Source organism: Megalops cyprinoides, chromosome 9 (genome assembly GCF_013368585.1).
Source record: "Megalops cyprinoides isolate fMegCyp1 chromosome 9, fMegCyp1.pri, whole genome shotgun sequence".
Classification (NCBI taxonomy): Eukaryota; Metazoa; Chordata; class Actinopteri; order Elopiformes; family Megalopidae; genus Megalops; species Megalops cyprinoides.
Genome location: NC_050591.1, coordinates 18,277,206 through 18,297,418, shown reverse-complemented (window position 1 = coordinate 18,297,418; position 20,213 = coordinate 18,277,206). Strand labels below are relative to the sequence as shown.

The window sequence follows — 20,213 nt, the reverse complement described above, 5'->3', positions numbered from 1 at the left end:
ATGCACACCCCAGGCTTCACAGATCAGAGTCCCCAAAATTGCTGCGCTACCACCGACAAATTGATTCGAGAAACATCTGCACGCGGCGTGACGCATATTGGCGACACTGTGCTTTCCTTTATATTTGTAATCAACTCTTGGATGTATCAGATACGATGGATTCACCCCACCACTCAAATATTAGCACCTGTAATGAGCACTGTTTTGAGCTATCCACTGATAGCTCAAGTGGACAGTTGCTTTCTGCAGGCCAATATTGAATGTATGGTTCGATTGAACCTTTGATTCAGTGGCGACTCAAACCGACACAAAGGAGGGTATTGCTTATTGTATGGTGGTGTCACCCTTGGCCACCTCATGTCCTGGCATATCTGTGCTTTTTTTTTTTTTTTTTTTAAATATCGCCGTATCTTTAAGAAATTCAGATCTGGAGTAGCTTTAAGCATGTGCAAAAATATTTGGGTGCACATTGATAACAACAGACAAGATGGCAAGCTGCTGCCAATCTGTGATTAGTTTATGTAGCTAATGGATAAGAGAAGATTGTAATCAGAAGTTGTTTTTTTCCACCATCTGTCTGTTAGTGAGCATACTGCATATAACGATAGCTTTGCATTGAACCCACAGTTACTTGTGTCAACTTCGACCCCAGCAAACCAAGAAATCTGTACTCAGAAGCTCGGGGAGACACTCATAGAGAGAAGGGTGCACAATTTCTTTTTATTTTTTATTTTTCACAGGGTGTCTTTTAATAATATCAGTAGTGTAATAGTAATGACAGTGATGATGATGATAATATTAAGAATTAACATTAATAATGATAATGGAAATAGTTTTTCCTCATACTAATAGAATATTTAACTGCATTTATTGTTTTAGCTCCTGAGTGGTTTAGATGCCCTTGGGTGACAGCTTGATCGCCATGGTGTTGCCATTCATTGTCAGTGGGAGTTGAAGAGGCCGCTCTAACACTTACCATGGCAGTATGTGGTGTGCTAGTGGAGGACAAAGTGGATGCCGATTGCAGCACATTGATCTCTATACCGATAAAAAATAAATAAATAAAAACAATTTTAGAGACCCTTGTAAGAAGTGGTCTGCCAGTATGATGTTTCTGTCTGCACTCATATAATTCCATGGCGTAAGAATGTCTATACCTATTATTGTTGGACATATTTAAGATTATAAGGGGTTTGATCTATCTAGTCTTGATCTCCTAACACCAGTGCATACTGGGCTTTGGAGTATGGCTATAGCTTGGCTTGGATTGTTTTTTTTTTTTCTCTCTCTCTCTCCTCCATGTCTGCTTGCACCCACTGCCCTTCACACCTGCTGTGTTTAGCAAACAGTCTCCTGCTCCTCCCTGCAGCGGTAGATTCCCATCACACTACAATGAATGTTAAACTCTTAATCATTATTTCTATCCGTATTAAAACAAAACAGTATCAATATCTTGACATTAATGCAAAGAACCCAGTTTTAATCACGGCACTGCAACATAATACATTGGACTGGTACTCAGTTTTGCGGTTTTGGTGCCCAACAAGTTGTGTGTTTGTGATTTTCAGAGACAATTAATTTATAATCTCTATTAAAACAATATATACAAGTTAAAATATATTGTTGAAGTTTTCATGTTGGTTCTTTGTATAGAATCAGAGTACGTCATAGTACTCAACATCAGTTGTCCTGAAGTTAGGAGCAACTAAAGGAAAGGGATGAGGTAACATCACTGGACATTATTTTGCTGATGTTTTTTGATGCTTTTTCTTCTTTATGCAGTCCTGTTTGGAACTGCTAATTGTACGTTAGGCTTATCTCACCGTGACAACCCCTTCACTTGTGCAGCAGTTCTGAAGCGAGAGGAATGCAGTCCTCCCATACACTTGCACACAGCCAGCGGCTATTTTTCACACTTCAAGGGACACAGCTCACTACAGTGGAGTGGGCACTCATCGGAGAACAGGCACAATTCCACTGGCATCATCCGGGGAACTCACAGGCACTTGATGATTCGTAAGATGCCTGAGGGCAACGAGACAAATGAAAACCCTGGCCGACCTACCAACACCATTCCTGGCAGAATGAAACCATTTTTTCCGCCACTGTGAACTCCAAGTCATTGTTTGCTGATGACACAATTGGCATCAAACATGAGCCGTGGGGCTCAATCTCCACTCAGGATCAGTGCCTTGCCGATGGAGCCATTGTGCTGATGTTTGAGTTAATGAAGTAACACATTGATTTCGCGAATGAGTCATCTGTCCTGTGACTCCTGCCATCAGCTCTTCTTACCTCTCCCATCCACAGCAAAGTAAAACTTTGGAAAAGGAATTTCAGCTTGTAAATGGGGTGGGACACTGCATATTACTGTTTACTGCACTTATTGTACAAAAAACGGTATAATATGCATTAACATGAGGGGTTGTTCAGAAATTCTAACTAAGAAAATGAGAGGTGTTCAAATTGAAATGTGGCTAGACTGCAGGAAGCATGAATTAATCAAAATGTGGGCTGTGTCTGCTTGGTGTGTAACCTTCCTGGCACTGATGCAATTACTGTGTTGTTTATGAAAAGCAAATATTCAGAAATCTGCTTTCGATTTCCAAGTGACTGGTAACTTGATGGTGAAGAACATGTGCTCACTGGATGCAAGTGTATCAGAAGATTGCATTCATCTTGATTTCAAGAGATTCCAAAACACTGGTGCATAAAGGGAAAAATGCATTTAAGATAATTTAAAGATTGCATGCCATTTTGTAAGGGAAGACATGAATGTATTATTCATACCCATTTTGTGTCAGGTTTCCTGTCTCACTGCGAATCATGTTTTGTGCCTGCATGAAAGTATCGCTTTCAAAAAATCTCTATACCACCAATCTTTACAAGGAACATAAGCAGGCTGGTTTACCATATTAGTAAACAGTATTGAAAAATTTCAGCTCATATTGTATACACTGGGTAGCGAGTGATACACAGAAAATAGTTATGGCTCAATGAAAACATCCAAGTGATATCACTGGTAAGCAGTTGGTCAAGGCAGCCACACACCAATTACATAGTACGCCTGACAGTCCACTTCTGTGTGCCTACATAGATGAGCTCATGGGATATTCTGTCCGTTTTGTGGTCTTTGTAGTACTGTGTAATTGAACACAGAGAGCATCACAGAAATTGAGTGCATCTGTCTGCCCTGTTCTTTATGGAGGGATCCTACTCCGTTTTGAATGCTGAAGGAACCGCCCTCCTGTGTGGGTAATACGATTGACAGATGTAGCCTCCACAAGCCAAATTTAGCTGCTTTGGCAGACGGGTGCATGTTAGTTTGGAACCCTGAGGCTTGCTTTTTTTCTTCATGTCATTCTCCATTGAAAGAATTTGTGAACATCATCTCTAGTTTTGGTTTCTTTTTTTTTTTTTTGTTTTAGCTTTTCTTTGGTGGAATAGGCATACTTTTTACTTTTTGGACGTGGTTTGGAATGTAAGTACTGTAATATATGGCGTTGATGTCTGACCATCGTTCCCCCTTAAAGTTTATTGTGTTGTTCCTAGTCTTTACTGAGAATCTTTCTCATGTGCAGACTAGAGCTGGTGGGAAGGGATGTCTTCTCACTCGCTGTCAAGTTGTAAAATCTATGGCTTTCCTGAGGATTATCTGCCAGGGTCTGAACATGTTTGAACATATCTCCTAGTATGAAAATATTTAGGATTTTAAAGTGTTGATTATAATTGAATGTCAGGGTTTTTCCCCCATTCTAAAGTGTTTGCGTCACACTTGAGGCATACCACAAGGATACCCCAAGGCCTCTGTGGACCATATGGCAGCTCTGACACACTATGACTGCGTGATCTCAAGCATAAAGAATGCAAAACGTTCTCTGGGAGAGATTGGTGGGTCACATGATGTGAGCTAGCTGAGGTATGGGGAGAATCGTGTGATCAGCCATGCCTCACACATTGGTGTGATGACTTTGTCAAAAGCTTTGCTGGTGTGACCCTGAACAAGTGATATTGGCCCAGAGGCTCAATAGTAGAGCCTCTGTTCACTTACTCAATATTACTGCTTTATGTAATGTTAGCCACTGTATCTACTAGCATGGTGGGCTCAGGGCAGGAGTTAGATCAAGCCTGGACAGGTCTGTGACTCGCCATTTTGGAAGGTGAAGATGAAACTTGACCCCAAGGGAAATTTGAATAATGGGAGAGAAGGATGCCCCCTTGAGTCATGTGACCAGAAAAGGAAGTGGGGGCTGGGTAGAGTTTTTGTGGTGGTCTGTGATGGGTTAAAGAAATGAAAACTGTGCATGCAAGGGGCACTTGTGCTGGCATATCCTCAGGCTGTCTTGGCCAGTTAGCAGTGCAGCGGATCATGCATGGGACTGAGAGAGGGTTTATGAGAGAGGCTGGCACTATGGGTGTGTTTTTGTGAGAACGAGCACTGTGCCACGTTGGAAACTTCAGAACTGCAGTCAGTTCTTTTTTTTTCCTGAGATGGGGAAAGGGAGGGGATGAATGAGTGGCTGTTCAGGGTCACTGAAGGGTTTGCAGTTTTGCTCCTTAGGGGCGTTATGAGTAGGCTGCGCTGAAGGACCCCAAAACATATGCACATGTTTGTATTAAAAACTCCATTGTCAGAAAGAAAGAAGTGTCGTAGTACATTCACAACAGCCTTGGGCACCATAAATAATGTATTTCGCTTTTTCCCCTGTGTATTAAATGCTGGCACCTGTCAGAGACAGCAAATTCAGAACAACACTTGTTGCCTAATTAAAATTGATTGGTGTATAAGTGCTTTCTTTTGCCCCAGAAAAATACTGTCAGGATAAAGTGAACATATAAAACAGAAAGGAAGGCAATGGGACAACAGAAAATAAATTTCTTCTTCCAGTGATCAAAAAGTAAGAAGCAAGGTTTTTAGACCCATTTGCCTCATTCATACTTTAAGCCCACTTTTTCATTGATGGCTGAATTAAACAGAATGGAAGGACAGTCGAGAAGATCTCGACTGGTCAGCGTGTAGTCAGGTTTAGAATATTAGTCCATCGCAAATATGTAAATAGTAGATTAAGGGGCACAATGTGTGAAAAGCATGAGAAAGAGCCACTGAGTGGGACTCTTGGATGGGTGTGGACAAACAAACAGAAAACTGGCAGTGTTATAGGCCAAACCATTGATGGTATTGCCATGGTGCCAGTCCTGACATACTTGTATGAATGGTCACTATCAATGGCGGCACCCAGACGTGAACAGCTTGTGGAACTGCCCTGGTAGTGACTAGGGGGTTTCCCTCACATCACCATTCAAGTTATAATGACTGGACTGTTGCTAAACAGCACATCCAATTGGGAATAAGGAGCTGACCTGGGCTATCGCACAAGTTCCTACTTCAGACTTCTATAAATCCAAATTGCTGGAATGACAAGATTAATCAGAAACTGAAATGTCAAATTGGCAAACAGCAATATCAGCCAATCAGTATATCTGTACAAAATCTGCATTGGTCTCAAAAACCCCATGAGTGTGTCCCATGATGCCTATCCTACGGTGGAGAGGAAGTTGTGTTCCTTGCCAATTTTTTTTCCTATGGGGGTGGGGGGTGGGGGGTTGGGAGTTGTTTTGCCAAAGGTGAAAACCCCATGCTTTCCTGTTTAAAGGCCACTCTGGGCATTAACAATGGTATTGACACTGATGTTGGATAACACACAGCTTGTAGAACAAAAAAAAACACCGAATGGAACTGAACAGCACTGAATCTCAGATTTCTTAGATCGATTTGCCTTTTTTGCTCGACACTGTTACCCAGGAAGGCCTCGAGGCCAGAGTGTTGTTTCGGGAGTTCCCTTGGCGGGTGCCAGGGTTTGGTTTCTTGTCTCTTGCCTCTTGGGAGCAGAGTGGAATTATGGAGGGAGTTGGCCCTCTGCTTTTTCAGTGTCTTGCAAATGGGAGAGTGGAGCTACGCTTCTCTCCCTGGGTTTCTGAGCAACACTGCTGTCCTGCCACTTTTTCTCCAAAAAAAAAAAAAAAAAAAACTATGAATGTCAAGGTATGTCATTAAAAGTGGAACTGGGGAGAAAAAGAATAATTTCAGTTTGGATTAATTGTATTTCTCATTTCTTGTTCCCATTCTCAGTTGTAGTTTCTCTTTGTTTTTTTTCATCCTTGAAAGTCATTTTTCAATAATTCCACTCAAGTCAGTTTTGAATAACCTTTGCAGAAGAAATCTTTAATCACTGCTAACTGGGGCAAAAACACAAGGCTATCAAAAAAACTGTGAACATCATACTGTGAATGCATTTGTAATGTGATTCAAGTGATTGAACACTTAAGTTGCTGGAATATCAGCTTTTGGCAGCTGTGTCAGGTTGTTGTGTGAAACTGACATAGCTGTCAAGCCCATGGGCTGTTTTTCTCATTTTCCTACTGGAAGCTGCTGCTGTAGCAGCTTCTGGGCTACCTGGATCGGCGTGGCTTGTCTTGAAAATCCATTTAAAAGTGAAAGAACAATGGGAGAGCCCTGTGGCAGTTTTCCCTTCAACAGCTGTGGACTGAGGTGGCTTGTTGACTCCCTTTGTGTTGTATCATGTGCGTTTGTTGTAACAATGTCAGCGCACATGTACTGAGTGAATTTATCAAGAAGATGTTAGATGGCTGTACAGAATTGGTGGGTGTAGAAATGTTCTGTAGGTATGCTGGATAAAGCTGGATAGTCGTTTGTTACATTGTAGCTCTTTGTGTAATGACTTCATCAGTAGGACTGATTTTTTTTTTGCTAAAGTTTGTTGTGTTGTCAATTAAGGCGCACAATATCTTGCTTTTAAACGTGTTAAATGTCAACACTCAACTGTAGATGAATTTTAGAAGTAGGCCTGGTTATTCATCAAAGTTTTTCCAGTTTTTGTTAAGTCAGTGTTTTCAAATAACGCTCCATCACGCATCTGAACCAGTACCTACTTATGTCTGAAAATGAAACAGTCTTCATTACACGTGTGTGTGTGTGTACACACACATGTGTAGAGCCATTCGTAGAGCCATTCGTAGAGCCATTCGTAGAGCACATTGGTAGAGCCATTCGTAGGAATCGCGTAATGAGTTTTAGTGAAGATGACTTTTGAAGCTGTGAAGAGGATTTCAGGCCCACTGCATCCACTTCAAGTAATGATGAGGTAGCACCACCCTCATGTTACTGTGTGCACTTCTGTGTATCTTGCTTCCGAAATCAGCTTCCCAGTATTGAGGTCATATTGTGAGAGTAACTTTCCATTAAGCATTAAAACAACTTACTGCAATGTAATCAGTTAATGTCTTTCCAAACAAAATTAACTTTGTTTTTTGTAGGGGGAAAATTGAGATTGGAAAGTTATTACATTTTATGATGGAAAAAAAATGTGATTCAGAGTGTCACTATTATCCCATGATGATGCTTTAGAACTCATATGCAGCTGTTGTTCTATCAGGCAAAACAACAAAAAGTTGAGTGTTTTTGTGCTGCACTGATTCCTTGATCTTTTTGTTTGAGGGTCAAAAGTCACAGTCGCCTCAGTGAAGAATCCAGGATGATTTAAAGATAAACCTATGTAGCATAATGCTAGAAAAATGGTCCTTCTATTTCAAGCAGGTAACAATAACTTGTAGTTTCTGGGGGAAAAAAAAGTTTTGTTACTTTCACAGTAAGAAAAAATACCATTTTTGTTTTTTCACCACTATTAACGCAGCCAAATCAAAATTCAAACCCACCACCTCATGGAGACCATGTATTCCTTCCGAACTGAATCTGTCTGTTCAGTACATCAGACGTGGCAGTCCGTAGCCACTGACAGAAACTCCCAGGATAATGTGGTTACTTTTCTACAAGCAAACTAATTTATCGAAGATCTGATCATTAAATGCAAAACAGTTGACAACTTGCAATGGTTTTCTTGCTAGCTTTCGCCAGATTGGCTTGTAGTCATTCCCCATTACACGCCACTTTATTTCCTTTGATTTGTTTTGGGTGAGGTTGTTAAACAGGGTTGATAATTTCTATATTGAAAAGTTGTTGATTCATGCTCTGTGTTGGGAAAGCAGCCATCTGTAAAAAGGCCACTGCAAATCTGGCTGGACAGTTTACCTTCATTGACATGTGTTTGACTGTACTGGTGTTAAGATTTGAGCAGTAACACAAATAACTCTGTTCCCCCTTAGACATTTACGTTTACATTTTAGACAAATGTGCCTTGAACAGCACATACCAAGCCCAGGGCTTGGAGAGTTTGTTTTTGAACCATTTGCAAAGTGCCCCCAGATAACCCCAGCTTTGTAGTTTTGTTGCTCTTCAGAAGAAAGTCCTGTAGGATCACTAAAAATCTGACAAAGAAAATTTGGTTCTTGCAGCCACGGCTTCATCACATAGTATCTATGTAGTCTAGGACTGGATCTTTATGAGATAACTAAGACATTAACTAGCTGGTTAAGAATACATTCACTCACATAACTTTTGGTTAAGATTATACAGCTGGCTATCTACATCTCCTAGCTTGAAGTTACTATATTAGCTAACATCCCTCTGAATATACATTCTTCTTCGGCAGGATAATAGATCTGGGTGGCATGTGGTGTGACTCTGGGAGCCAAAGAGGTAACATTTGTGGACTCAGGTATGGCTACGGTGCAGTCCTGGCTTCCTGTGATGTGGTCTGTCTCAGCTAATGTAAGTGTAGCCCGATGTCAGAGTTAATTAGGATGGCTTTAGGAAGGCCTCGCAGGATGTTTTAAAGGCCTTGCTCTCTTTGTCTCCCTCTGCCCTGTGTCTTGATTAAATTGGTCTGTTTGTTCAGCCGGCCTGTAGAACTGGGAACTTAGGCCCAGTGGCTTACATACAGCCGACAGAGGCTCTGCAACTTTTCCAGTTTTGTGTAGCCAGCTGCTACTGCTCCAGCCCCTCTGAGGCCTGCTTAGCCTTGCATCTGTCCAGCTGGCCTGAGTGAGCATCCCACGTGGCTGTTAGGGGAGAGGGGTGAGCTGTAAGGAGAAAACCAAAGTAGAACATGGTGCAATGCAGGTCAAATGAAACATAGGTTGAGATGTAATATCCAAGATGGGACGGTGGGGGTGTGATTGGATAATCAGTCACTGTTAAGTATGGGTGATCATACTAATAAACAGCAAATGTCGCTGCCATATTTCCGTGTTTTTCACAGTTCACTGAGTTTGGTTTGAGGTGCGGTAAACCTATAGCTTCCTGATTCCTGTTAAACAGCTGCAGCGCATCCCCCAGAGATGCTGAGGCAGGTAATGAGCTCTCAAAGGTGCGGTTCGTTACTTGCCTTTTTCAAAGTGTGAAGTTCTGTGGTCTGCATCTGTGAAACTGTAATACTCCTTAGCATGCTGGTCTTTGTGGGAGAGCAGAGCGCAGTAAGAGCAGCAATTGAAGTAGTGAAGGGCACCTCCCACAGAACAGGGGAGCACTGTGATTGGCTGACCTTGATCTTGGAATGTCTGCTGGCTGTTGAGCTACAGGCAAGCTGTTTTCAGACAAACAGGACACATGCAGATCAGATTAAAATGGGGACAGAACTGGGCTGTCACCTCTTGGCTCTACCCCGCTGCACCCTCTCTGCATGTCTGAAGAGCAACAGCTTTGATAATCTAAAGGGTTTTCCTGTGTGCATTAGTTACCCCTGTAGAGTTACCTCTACAGCTTTATCTTTGTAATTTATACAGAAAGCCCCAGCTCCAAAAGGCCTGGATATTTACACACAGCTCAGTGAGTGAAATGGGCCTTTGTGTGTCTCCTTCGCGGTTACCAGAAATTCATTTTAGGACACAAGGACCTTTGATCTCATACGCTAGTGTGCTTTCCTGTACCGGCTCAGTAAATAAACCCAGCTGCATGAATGTGGTCGACGTGAGAGAACAAGCACCTATATCACCCTGTTGAAGGTCCTGCTTCCGCAGTCGTCAGAGGCGCAACCACTCAAGGAGCCCTTTTTAAACATTAACCACAGACCGAGGTGCAAGCGCCAGCAGCAGCCACAGGGAGAAGGCTGGCTGAACTGCGTCCTGCACTCACCTATGTCAGTCTGTACAACAGTCTGAGGCCTCTCTTACTGGTCCATGTAAGCAGCTAGAAAGAAGGGAACGGTTAGACTTATCTCGCCCATATTTTCTGCATAAACTCTTGAAGGCTTTATGGGCATCCCCAGGCGTATTCTGCATTCGGACTCCTGAGTAGCTCAGTGAGTAAGCCGTTCACCTTGCGCGCAATCTGAGCAGTGCCACTGGAGTTCGTTCCCAGCCATGTAATCAACTGATGATGACCAGGAGCCCACAGTAATGGAACAAAGTGGCCTTGTTCCACAGGGGACAGGGGTCAGTTGGGCAACTGTTGCTCATCTCATTGCTCTCAGGTACCCTGTGATTCCTCAAGCACCTGTCAGTTGCTCACATGATGTCAATAGAGTAGCTCAAGTAAGCTTTGTTTAAAAAGTGTGCAGTATTGCCAAAGTGAAAAGTACATACACGTACTGAATTATTAAACTGTATAAAAATGTACATACATACAAACACACATACATAAAATGCATTTACAAGGGAGACTTCCTGCCTCGAGGCTGTTGCACTTTGACATACCTTGCTGCCAAAAGTGCTATGATTCCCTCATCCAAGAGACCTTTAAGTTTAATTTTAATCTCTCTGGCAAGATTCTGTGATCCACAACCCCATGAGAGATGGAGCGGGGTCCTCAGAGGGTAAGCATTTGTAGGAATGTGTCCGATATGTTCGAGCTGTCTGTTTGCGTTTAAGATTATGAAGATCCTGCTGTTTATCATGGTCACTCAAACTGCGTGAGCCTCTAGCTTTTGCAGTTTTGCTGTCCCCTGACTATTTAAAGCCATATCACATCAGTGAATTCATTCTGCATTGAACTCCCTAGCTGTTCCCTCACCTGATGTTCGCTGCACCAGAGACCTATACTTCACATCTTCTACGGGATTGGTTGGCCTCACACTCAATTTGACATGAGCTAGCTAAGTTAGCTAGTGCAATTACACAACACTCACAAAGACTAGTAACATTAGCTTTAGTAATAGTAAAAAGTAGCTAGCAAGCAAGCTAATGCCAATGAATGCAAGAACCAATAAGAATATCTGAAATACCCCAACAACCACTTAAAATGCCAAGTGAGCAATCAGTAAATCAGATTTAACATTTTAGTTTTGTCTAATTGTAATCATTGAATGCAAGCATCAATTTTGCCATGCTTTTTAAGGTTAGATCATTCTGCAGTTGATCTTTTTTGATGTATGTAACTGGTAGTGCCCTGGGCTTTGTGATGTTGTAATGTTAGAAAAAGTCCAGGCAGAAAAATATGAATGTCCCAGGGGTCTGAGCTACCTCCCTACCAACACTGGCCTCACAGAGACCTTTAACAATGGCAGACATCTTCACACTGGCTACGTGGGCTCTGGGTGGAAACATGCTGTAGCAGTGGCGAAGTTATGGCTTTGGTCCCGCTGGTGCCCCGTGGCTAGTGTGCATGAGAGAGTAGTGCATGAGTTCTCCCTTCACCTTCATGACTTTGGCTGTGGGTGAAAAGTGCAGATTCACATCAGAATGTGAATGTGAAAGTCCTGGTGTGCTTTTTCCATCTTCACTTGGTGTTCAGGGGTATCGGCTGATCAGATCCTCTGATGAGGCTTATGACATTTGAAAGAAGCAAAAGTCATTTCTGGGATGAATGAGTTTTTCGGTGCAGGCTATGTATAGCAGTTTTGTGGCTGGAGGTCATCTTTTCTTTTGAGCTAATTGAGCTGTGTACGTGTGTGTGTGTGTGTGTAGGGGGCTGGGTGGATGCTTAGAAAGTGACTTGGAGTGTGCATAGTGTGTGCGTGTGGATTGAGGAGAGAGGGAGTAACTGAGAGTGAAACGTAAGGTACAGAGGTCAGTGGGTATGAACACACCTTCTCAATAAAGGGCAAGTCCTTCTGTGCTGCTCTTTGGACCATGTGGTTTCTGTAGGTAAGCTGAGTGCTGGTATCACAGAGTTATAGCCATGACCGACTGAATCACCTCGGAAAAAAACCACCGTGTTGTTTTTGAACAGACTTCCTCAGCCATCTCCCCTGATGTGTAATCTTGGTCATTGCGCTTTTAAAAGAAGATTGATAAGTACGGGTGACGTTTGATCTAAACTTCTATATTTAGCCTGGATTTTGAAGATGAGAATAAAAAAGCCTGATTCACTGCCTTCCAAAATGTTTATCTCAGTCTCCCAATGGGTTATTAATCCCTAAAAACTGTAGTCCTTGTACTTTTAATTAATCAGTTTGGAATTTAATTAGCCTTTCACACCATGCTGTTCCTTTATACAACTTTGTCCAGACTCACTATCACCGCAGACTCTAGTTAAGTCACTATTGCTCAGACACCCTTGTGAAAATGCCGTCTTTTCTTGACACATTGCTGGTGGCGGCGGTGCCCTCTATGACTGAAGATGCACAGCGCCAAACTGCACAAGGATGAGATGTCAGCGGAATAATTTCATCATGATTTGTGGCCTTCCAGTAAATGTCCAAAGGAGGAGGGGGTAGAGCCTTACCACTACCATTAATGTATTAGCTGTAAAACCCAGTTTGAAGGAGATTATTTTTCACTATGGCACCTAATGGCGGTTTGACCTGGGTAGAGAGTAAGATCGGAGTTGTTGTTACTTTGTGGACAGAAGAAGTTCATAGAAGGCTTGAGGGGAATGGGCAAAGCCAAGCTGGGTCTTTATGGAACCAAGCTGTTCTCTCTGTGGTCTCAGTGAGATGTGCAAATCAGGCAATCAGTATTTTTTGGGAACTGAATACAGTATTTTTTCATATTTGATGCAGGTAACAGAGTTCTGGCAAGGGCTGTTAAGTAGCATGAGTAAAGCACTTAAATTTAAAAAACATGAAGACTGGGAAAAAAATTGTACAAGTACTTCATGAGAGCTTTGAGTTGGAATCTTCTTTTAGGTGAGGATGGTGGTGCTGTGGAAGGAGAGGGCCAGAGAGGGTTGAGGGTTATGTTGTTGGTGTGGGTGTGGGGAGGGGGGAGGTCGGTGGGAGTGGCAGACAGGCCTTTGTTTTGCGTTTCCTCAGCCAGACACGTCGCCTCCGCACCCCTGACCCCCAGGGGAAACCGATACCTCTGCTTTCGCGACGGGGACCTGCCAGGGAGCACGCAGCACAGGCACTCCGCAGCGGGATTAAGGCTGCTGCGTCCTCGCTCGCTGACGCCAGAGTGATCGGGCTTTCCCTTTAAGTGGAACAACTGCACACACGCACAGCCTGCGAGTCCTCAGCCTCATGGGTTAACACTGATCTGGGGTCAGCTTTGTTTGAGCCAGATATCTCATCCCTGACCTGGATGCTGTTTTTCTCTGTTTAATTGCCCATGAGACAGCCTACGCTCTGTGCTGTGCAAGGACCAGTGTTCTCAGGCAACTTGATACCAGCCTCCAGTTGTATAAACAATGGGGGGGGGGGGTTACTGTGTCTGTTACCGCAATGATCTGTGCCATTGCGCAATACCAGCCAGGCCTTGTCCTCCCAGAGAAGTTGTGAATGTTCTTGCAATGTTTCTGCAATGTATTCATTCCTATCATGTCAGATGGTAGTGCTGAGGGGGAGCGTTGTGTCTTTCTTTTTGGAGGGTCAGGGAGGGAGTTTACACTCATCCCACTCATTCCAGTACAACTCGGACAAAAGACAAAAGGTTGTTCATGGCATCCTCCGTTTGCATCTCTGGGAGATGAGCACCACATGCAAAGCAGTTGTGGCTGTCGCTTTGCATCTGACATGCTGCGCTGAGGACGGAGGGGAAAAGGAGGGTGGGACCGAAGGCCTGGAAAGGGAAGTCAACGCACACCTCGCCTCTGTGTTTTGGTTCTGCATCTCTGAGGAGAAAGCAGCATGCCCCCTGTGGCAATGGCAGAGCTAACAAATGGTGTTTTTCGGAGAGGAAGTTCAGCTCTTTTTTCTGTTTCTGCACCTTTTACCACTTAACTACCAGTATATTATTTTCATATTCAACTCCATGAAGAGAGAGAGAGTCAGAATATAAAAATGTGTGATTATGCAAGTAGGAGAGTGCAGGTGTCTCCCCTGTGAGTGAGTGGTAGAGTCTGTGGGTAATTGTTTATATATGTGCCTTCTGTGTGAGTGATTGCACTGAACACTGTGTGAGTGTCTGGGTAAGTGAGTATGTGTGTTTATGTGTTTCCTGCACTGTCTTTGTGTGTGTGTGCTTGCATGTGCATGTGTTTCACTGCTCCCCGCACTGTAGTCTGTGTGGTGCGCGTGTGTGTGTGTGTGTGTGTGTGTGTGTGTGTGTGTGTGCGTTTGAGTTCTCCCTGTACTGCAGTGTGTGTCTCTTAAGTTTTTGCTCATTGGCTGGGATTGATGGACACTGCCAGGTTGACTCCAGAGCCCAGACAGTCCCTTTCAGCAGGGCCCCCCAGTCACAGCCGCACAGCCTGCAGAGATCCGTGACCCATAGCAGAGAGTACAGCCACAGACATGCTGATCTTCAACAGTTTAATCTCTGTGGAGGAACACCTCTTTTTTTCCTGTGTTGGGAAATTGCCAGTCTTCCTTTTGGGGCTTAAAAGCGTATTGGAAATGTTACCACAGAATGAATGTTTAACATTCATTAATTCATTTAAACAGGGGCTTCAGCTTTCCCCTGAAAAGTTAATAGTGGACATTTAAAGCTCATGAGAGTGTATTCCACACAAAAAACACAGGTTCGCTCTATGAAGACACTTTGGGAGCTGTGCTTGAATGTAATGTGTACTCTCTGTGCATAAAATGATCACAGTCAGGGAGGAATGTTTCTGTTTCTACCATGCACTCCGGAAGCACTCTGGGTCAGTACACAAACCCTGAGGGGAAATGCATGCGCACACGCACAGACTGACACACACAACACTGCAGATGGTGATGATATAAACACAAATGCAAAAAAGGCTGAAGGGCATTCACGGCAGGTGGCTGGTAATGAGGCAAAGCAAGGTGATGGGGGCCAGATTTTCACTTAAACACGGGCTGGTTTATTCAGACCCACTTACAAATTTCCAGGGCTGTGAACTGTGTGTCCAAATTCTTGTTTTCATGGGAGGACAAAGAATCGGAAATGATTTGAGTGAATTATTGTGAAAGTAAACAGCCTATTTGAAAGTAAACTGACCTTCTGAAAGCAGAACAGAAAGTAATTGAACTCATTTCATTTCTTGTAAAGGTTTTCATCAGCAAGCTCCTCACACCTATTAAGAGTGTAACTGACAGTGGAAACTTGCTGCTCAGTACTGAAGCCATTGCCCTCAGAACCTAACACTTGCAAAAGGTTTCTGTGGTCAGTCAGTGACCGCTGCGTAACCCTGGCCGAACAGCGCACAGGGCTAATGCGACTTCCTGTTTTGGGTGTCCAGGCAAAGTTGAGGGCCGGGCAACATAGTTTATCACGCATGTCTGTTGTAGCATACACACAGGCCACCAGGAGTATTTGCATTCTGCAGAAGCATGTATTTGCAGGTGGATATATTCCGTATGTGTGTGGGTGGATGGGTGGGTGGTTTTAGTTATTTGCGTATGTGCGTGCGTGTGTGCGTGTGTGGTGAAACAGTCCTCAATGAGCAGTAGTCCCTAATTATGCTGGATCTCAGGGCGACTGGCTGAACTCTGGGTTGGGACTTGGGCTGGCATCAATAGGGTAGCCTAGGTGGAACATGGACTGGCCCAGTAGCACTTTTGAGATGCTGCATGCTTCCAAAGTGGCAAAGACAATGGCAATAATGATCCTTGAACTCTGAAACTACTGATCAACATTGCTGTATTTTACACATCAGCTACAAACAGTACTAGATGATATTTGTCTGACTCAACAATAGAACAAATTGTTCCCACTAAATTTTCTCTTATGTCAGTGGAAGGCCATCCAGTACTAATAGTTACCCAAACTGACACAAGTGTGTCTGTGTCTGTAAAGCATATTTGAATCAGTTGTATTACACAGTGAGAGTGTTCCAGGGTTACTGCATTTTATATGGGTGATTATGAAAGGGTGAATGAATTCTTGCATTTTGTTTAATCCTCCCTTCCTCTCTCCTTTCTCTGTAGGTTTCAGAAACATGTACACACCTATAGGATTCTTCCTGATGAAGAGGGCTTCTTGGCAGTGCAGGTAGAGTATCCCACAGACACCCTGTCAGGTTTGAACAATGGACTAGTCTGGTTTCAGTTTAAACTTTGTAACATGGAAGCTGCGTGATCCAGCAGTAGTGGGACCATACTAGTATGAGCAAATTGGCAGGGTTGAACCCATTTTGGTGCGTAACCATGAGTGGCTTTTTGAATTGCCTAACCATCTATGGCAGTGGGCAGAATGTGAAATGGTGGCCTTGTAAAAGGGCATCTGCTTAGCAAAAAAAGAATGTTAGTAATAATAATAGGCTGCAGTCTGTTTGTAGGTACATAGGGTTGTGTTGCTGCTTTTGAAGCAGGGCAGCAGAGTGGGGCAGTGTTTAGGGAAGTACAGTAAGGGGCGGGTGGATGCTGACAGGAAGTGAGACCATGCGAGGCCGGCTGCCGGTATCAGTGTCAGAATGGCGCACGTTTGGCGGGCGATCCCAGCACAGTCAGCCGCCATGCAAAATCTCAGCCCCACTTCCTTTTCTCACGGGTGGTTCGTTTCTCTGCAGTGCTCTGACTTCCTCTGCCTGCCTTCTCTTCTTTCCAGATTTGTAGAAATTATGCAAAACGGACTTGTGTCGGGACAGTGTTGTTACGGCCTGTTGGTGCCGCGTTCGCTATTTTTCAGCAGTTTTCAGGAAGAGTAGACAGGGCCCCTGAAGGAAATGCACAGCCCGCAGACCTCAGTAACACTGTGTTAAAGGGTCAGAGTGAGCTCGGACAAAGTATTCACAGTGCACGCGGCACACTGCTGCACTATGTGTTTCTTCAGGGTGTCTGTATATCAGGCTGGGTATCTGTGTTTCCAGTTCTGTGAATGTGTCAGTATCTCTGTCTGGCTCTACCTGTGTATCTCTTCGAGTTTTGTGTATCTTTAATTCTGTGTCTTTGGATTTTTTCTGCATCTGTAGTCTGAAGTGTTCTGTAAATTCATGTATCTACGTCAGCGTTGCCAGGTGTGTAATTCTTAGTCTGCAGTTGTGTGTAACAGGGTATCTGTAGACTTTGTGTCGTACCCATATCTTTACATACAGTAGTTGTGTGTCTTGAGTTTTAAATACTGTGTGCTGTTTGTCTATAGCGTTACTATACGTGTAAGTCTGTATCACTGGTGGTGTGTGTGTATCTGTGTTACTGTAAGGATCTGTGTCTGTATTGCGGTGATCGCAGCAGCAGCTGGCAGGGGCTATTAGTTGTCTTGGCGCAGGTTTTGCTTGTGAACAGACAGCGGCTCTTTGTGCCGGGGTGCCGGCTGGGCCCAGCAGCTGGCCAGAGCCTCAGACTGATGAGGCGGTGTTGCTGTCTGCCCCTTGGGCCGCCCGCGATCCCCACCCCCACCCTAATGTCCTTCCCAGACTCATTCGGAGCTTCATAACAAACATGGAGGAGAAGGAGCTTACGGGCCTCATTAGTGTTCACTATTGTCAAAATAGTGAGGCTTTTAAAGGACTTCTAAAGCTCTGGAAAAGCTGAGCCAGCTTGCTTAGTTTTGCTAACTTTGCCATTTTACAGAAACGTAAAATTAAAACTCTGTTTTCAAACCTACAAAAGAGAGATGTAGTGGGCTATAAAAAGTGGTATTGAGAAGAGCAAAGCAGTACTTCATTGGAGTCAGCTGTGGAAGTGTATGTCAGAGTTTTATGTGATTTGGTATGTGGAGGTTTACTTGCGTGTGTGGTGTATGTTAGCATTATATTTGGAATGGTACAGTCCTTACATCATACATACTTCTTTGCACTTGCGTGTCGATCTAATCGCACATTTGTGATCGCACCACTGTGTTTGGCTCTTAGGTGATAATAATGTAATATTTTAGAGTTAAGAAGCTGCTATAGTCATAACATGGGCACTCTGAGCCATCAGATACATTTTGTGAACAAGCATGTAATTGCCATAAGGAGACTTTAACTATAGGATATTTTAACTGTGTTTAGAATGCTACATTTGTGAGATCTCTGCACCATTGTTCTTACTGTAGGAAAGTTACAGGCTGTAACTTATAGTATGTATTATCATACTATACATGCTTTTACAAACATCTGTACTAAGGTAGCATTGGGTTAGCAATGGATGTACAGTTTATGTGCAGCTGTAGTTACAGTGGTGAAACCTGATTGTGACCTGACTGTGGTAAGATACCACTGTCCATGTGTTGACTCGTGCATCTCTTTCTCCTCACTGTACTGTACTGCGTCGTTGGTCTGTGTATGTGTGTGTTTCCCCACTTTGGCTGTGTGTCTGTCCCCTGCTCCTCCTGTTCCTGTGCGTCTGCGCAGACCTCGCAGGGCGTGCAGCCGAAGCGCTTTAAGACACTTCCGGAGCTGATCCAGCTGTACCTGCAGCCCAGCCAGGGCCTGGTGACCACGCTGCTGTACCCCGTGGAGCGTGAGGAGAGCCCCGACGACAGGGATTACTCCGGTAACCGGCCCCGCCTCTGCCTCTCTGGGGAGGGCAGGATTGGTGTTAGTGCGTAGAACGGGTGGATGTGCAGTGATGGGAGTAGTCGGTAGCTCTTGATCATTGTGTGTGTGTGTGTGTGTGTGTGTGTATATGTGTGTATACACACACACACACACACATATGCATACATGAGAGCGAGAGACATGATGTGATTCAATTTTCTTCCATTTCTTCCAGTCCATATGGTCTGTACGTGTGATATATATATGTACCATAGATGGTCCGTACATAGCAAATGCAAAGTTTTGAGGGAATTATGGCACAGGATGGCATGACAAAAGAATCTCAAAAAAATCTCAAAAAACTGCAATACTGTTTGGAGTTACTCGTATGATGTTAAAAATGTGCTAATATAACTAATATTCATTCTGACAGAACACTCTAGATAAAGATTTTCACCATGTCAACTGGTGGACATACTGTAATGTTTCCTCTTAAGCCGTCTAGGGGGACCCCTCACTAGTATTAAGTGAGAGTAAGACTGGAGAAACTCGATTCCTAATCCAGCTAACAAACGAGCTACTCTTTTTTTAAAGATGCAGTTACATTGTTGCAACATCGGAAACGCTTCCCTCCCCGCTGAAGATCCCTGTTCTTATGCTGCTTGGCATCTGTCAGCTTTGTAATTTCACAGTGTGTGTGTGACCACACCCAGAGGGAAAAAAGGCTTAAACCGTCACTTTGAGACTGGACTTTGCAGCAGTGTTTATCAGCAGGGAGGACGGGCACGGCGACACTGAGCTAAAAGATAAAATCACATGTAGTTATGTGACTTTTGTGGGAAAGCGGTGAGGTATAGTGGTAAGGAGCAGGGCTTGTAACCAAGAAGTTGCTGGTTTGATTCCCTGCTAGGGCGCTGCTGTTGCACCCCTGGGCAAGATAATTAAGCTACAGTTGCCTCAGATACAATATCCTGTTGTATAAATGGATAAAACTGTAACCTATTCTATGAATGCCACTCTTGGATAAGAGCGTCTGCTAAATGATAATAGTGTAATAGTGTTATGTAATGTGTTTACAAATGGAGCAATTGGGTGAAATGTTTGGCTTAACACACCCACCCAGTGAACTTTGCTCTGAGACGCTTGGGGGGGTGACAGATCAGCTGCGGGGGAAAGAGCTGTGGGCAGTGCAGGCTGATGCTGTTTTGTTTAATTGCAGATGGGGAGGATGACAAGCCTCCACTCCCCCCTCGTACCGCCTCCACCAGCAGCCCTCCTGGGTCCAGCAGTTCTGCCTTGGTCCCCATCGGCCAGGATTCACTGACAGACAGGTGGGGTTTCTTTCTCACTGCGTTCATGTAGCAGAACCCAAGACCCTGCATACATTAACAGATAATGCATTAATACAGTTAATTGTTCAGATCTTTCTGTCTAGTTCATACTGGAATACTTCTTCTAGTCTGCTCACTCAGCACTGGCACATTACACATTACAAGTCACATTTCACTCATTTTTGTTTGAACTGGACATACCGACTCAGTCATTTAGCCCTTTACATATAAACAATCCTAAATGTCATCTCCAGAGGTCATATTGCTGCCACCAACCTAAAGTC

General features: G+C 43.8%; 1 protein-coding gene across 1 annotated transcript in view; it reads left to right on the top strand.

Moving 5' to 3' along the window:
* Positions 1-20,213, top strand: part of inppl1a (inositol polyphosphate phosphatase-like 1a) — a 37,486-nt gene that overhangs the window by 2,237 nt on the left and 15,036 nt on the right. Inside the window, exons 2-4 of the mRNA XM_036536678.1 lie at positions 16,125-16,188; positions 18,473-18,614; positions 19,818-19,929. Of these exons, the coding sequence (XP_036392571.1) occupies positions 16,125-16,188; positions 18,473-18,614; positions 19,818-19,929 (318 nt within the window). The remainder of the gene's footprint in view (positions 1-16,124; positions 16,189-18,472; positions 18,615-19,817; positions 19,930-20,213) is intronic.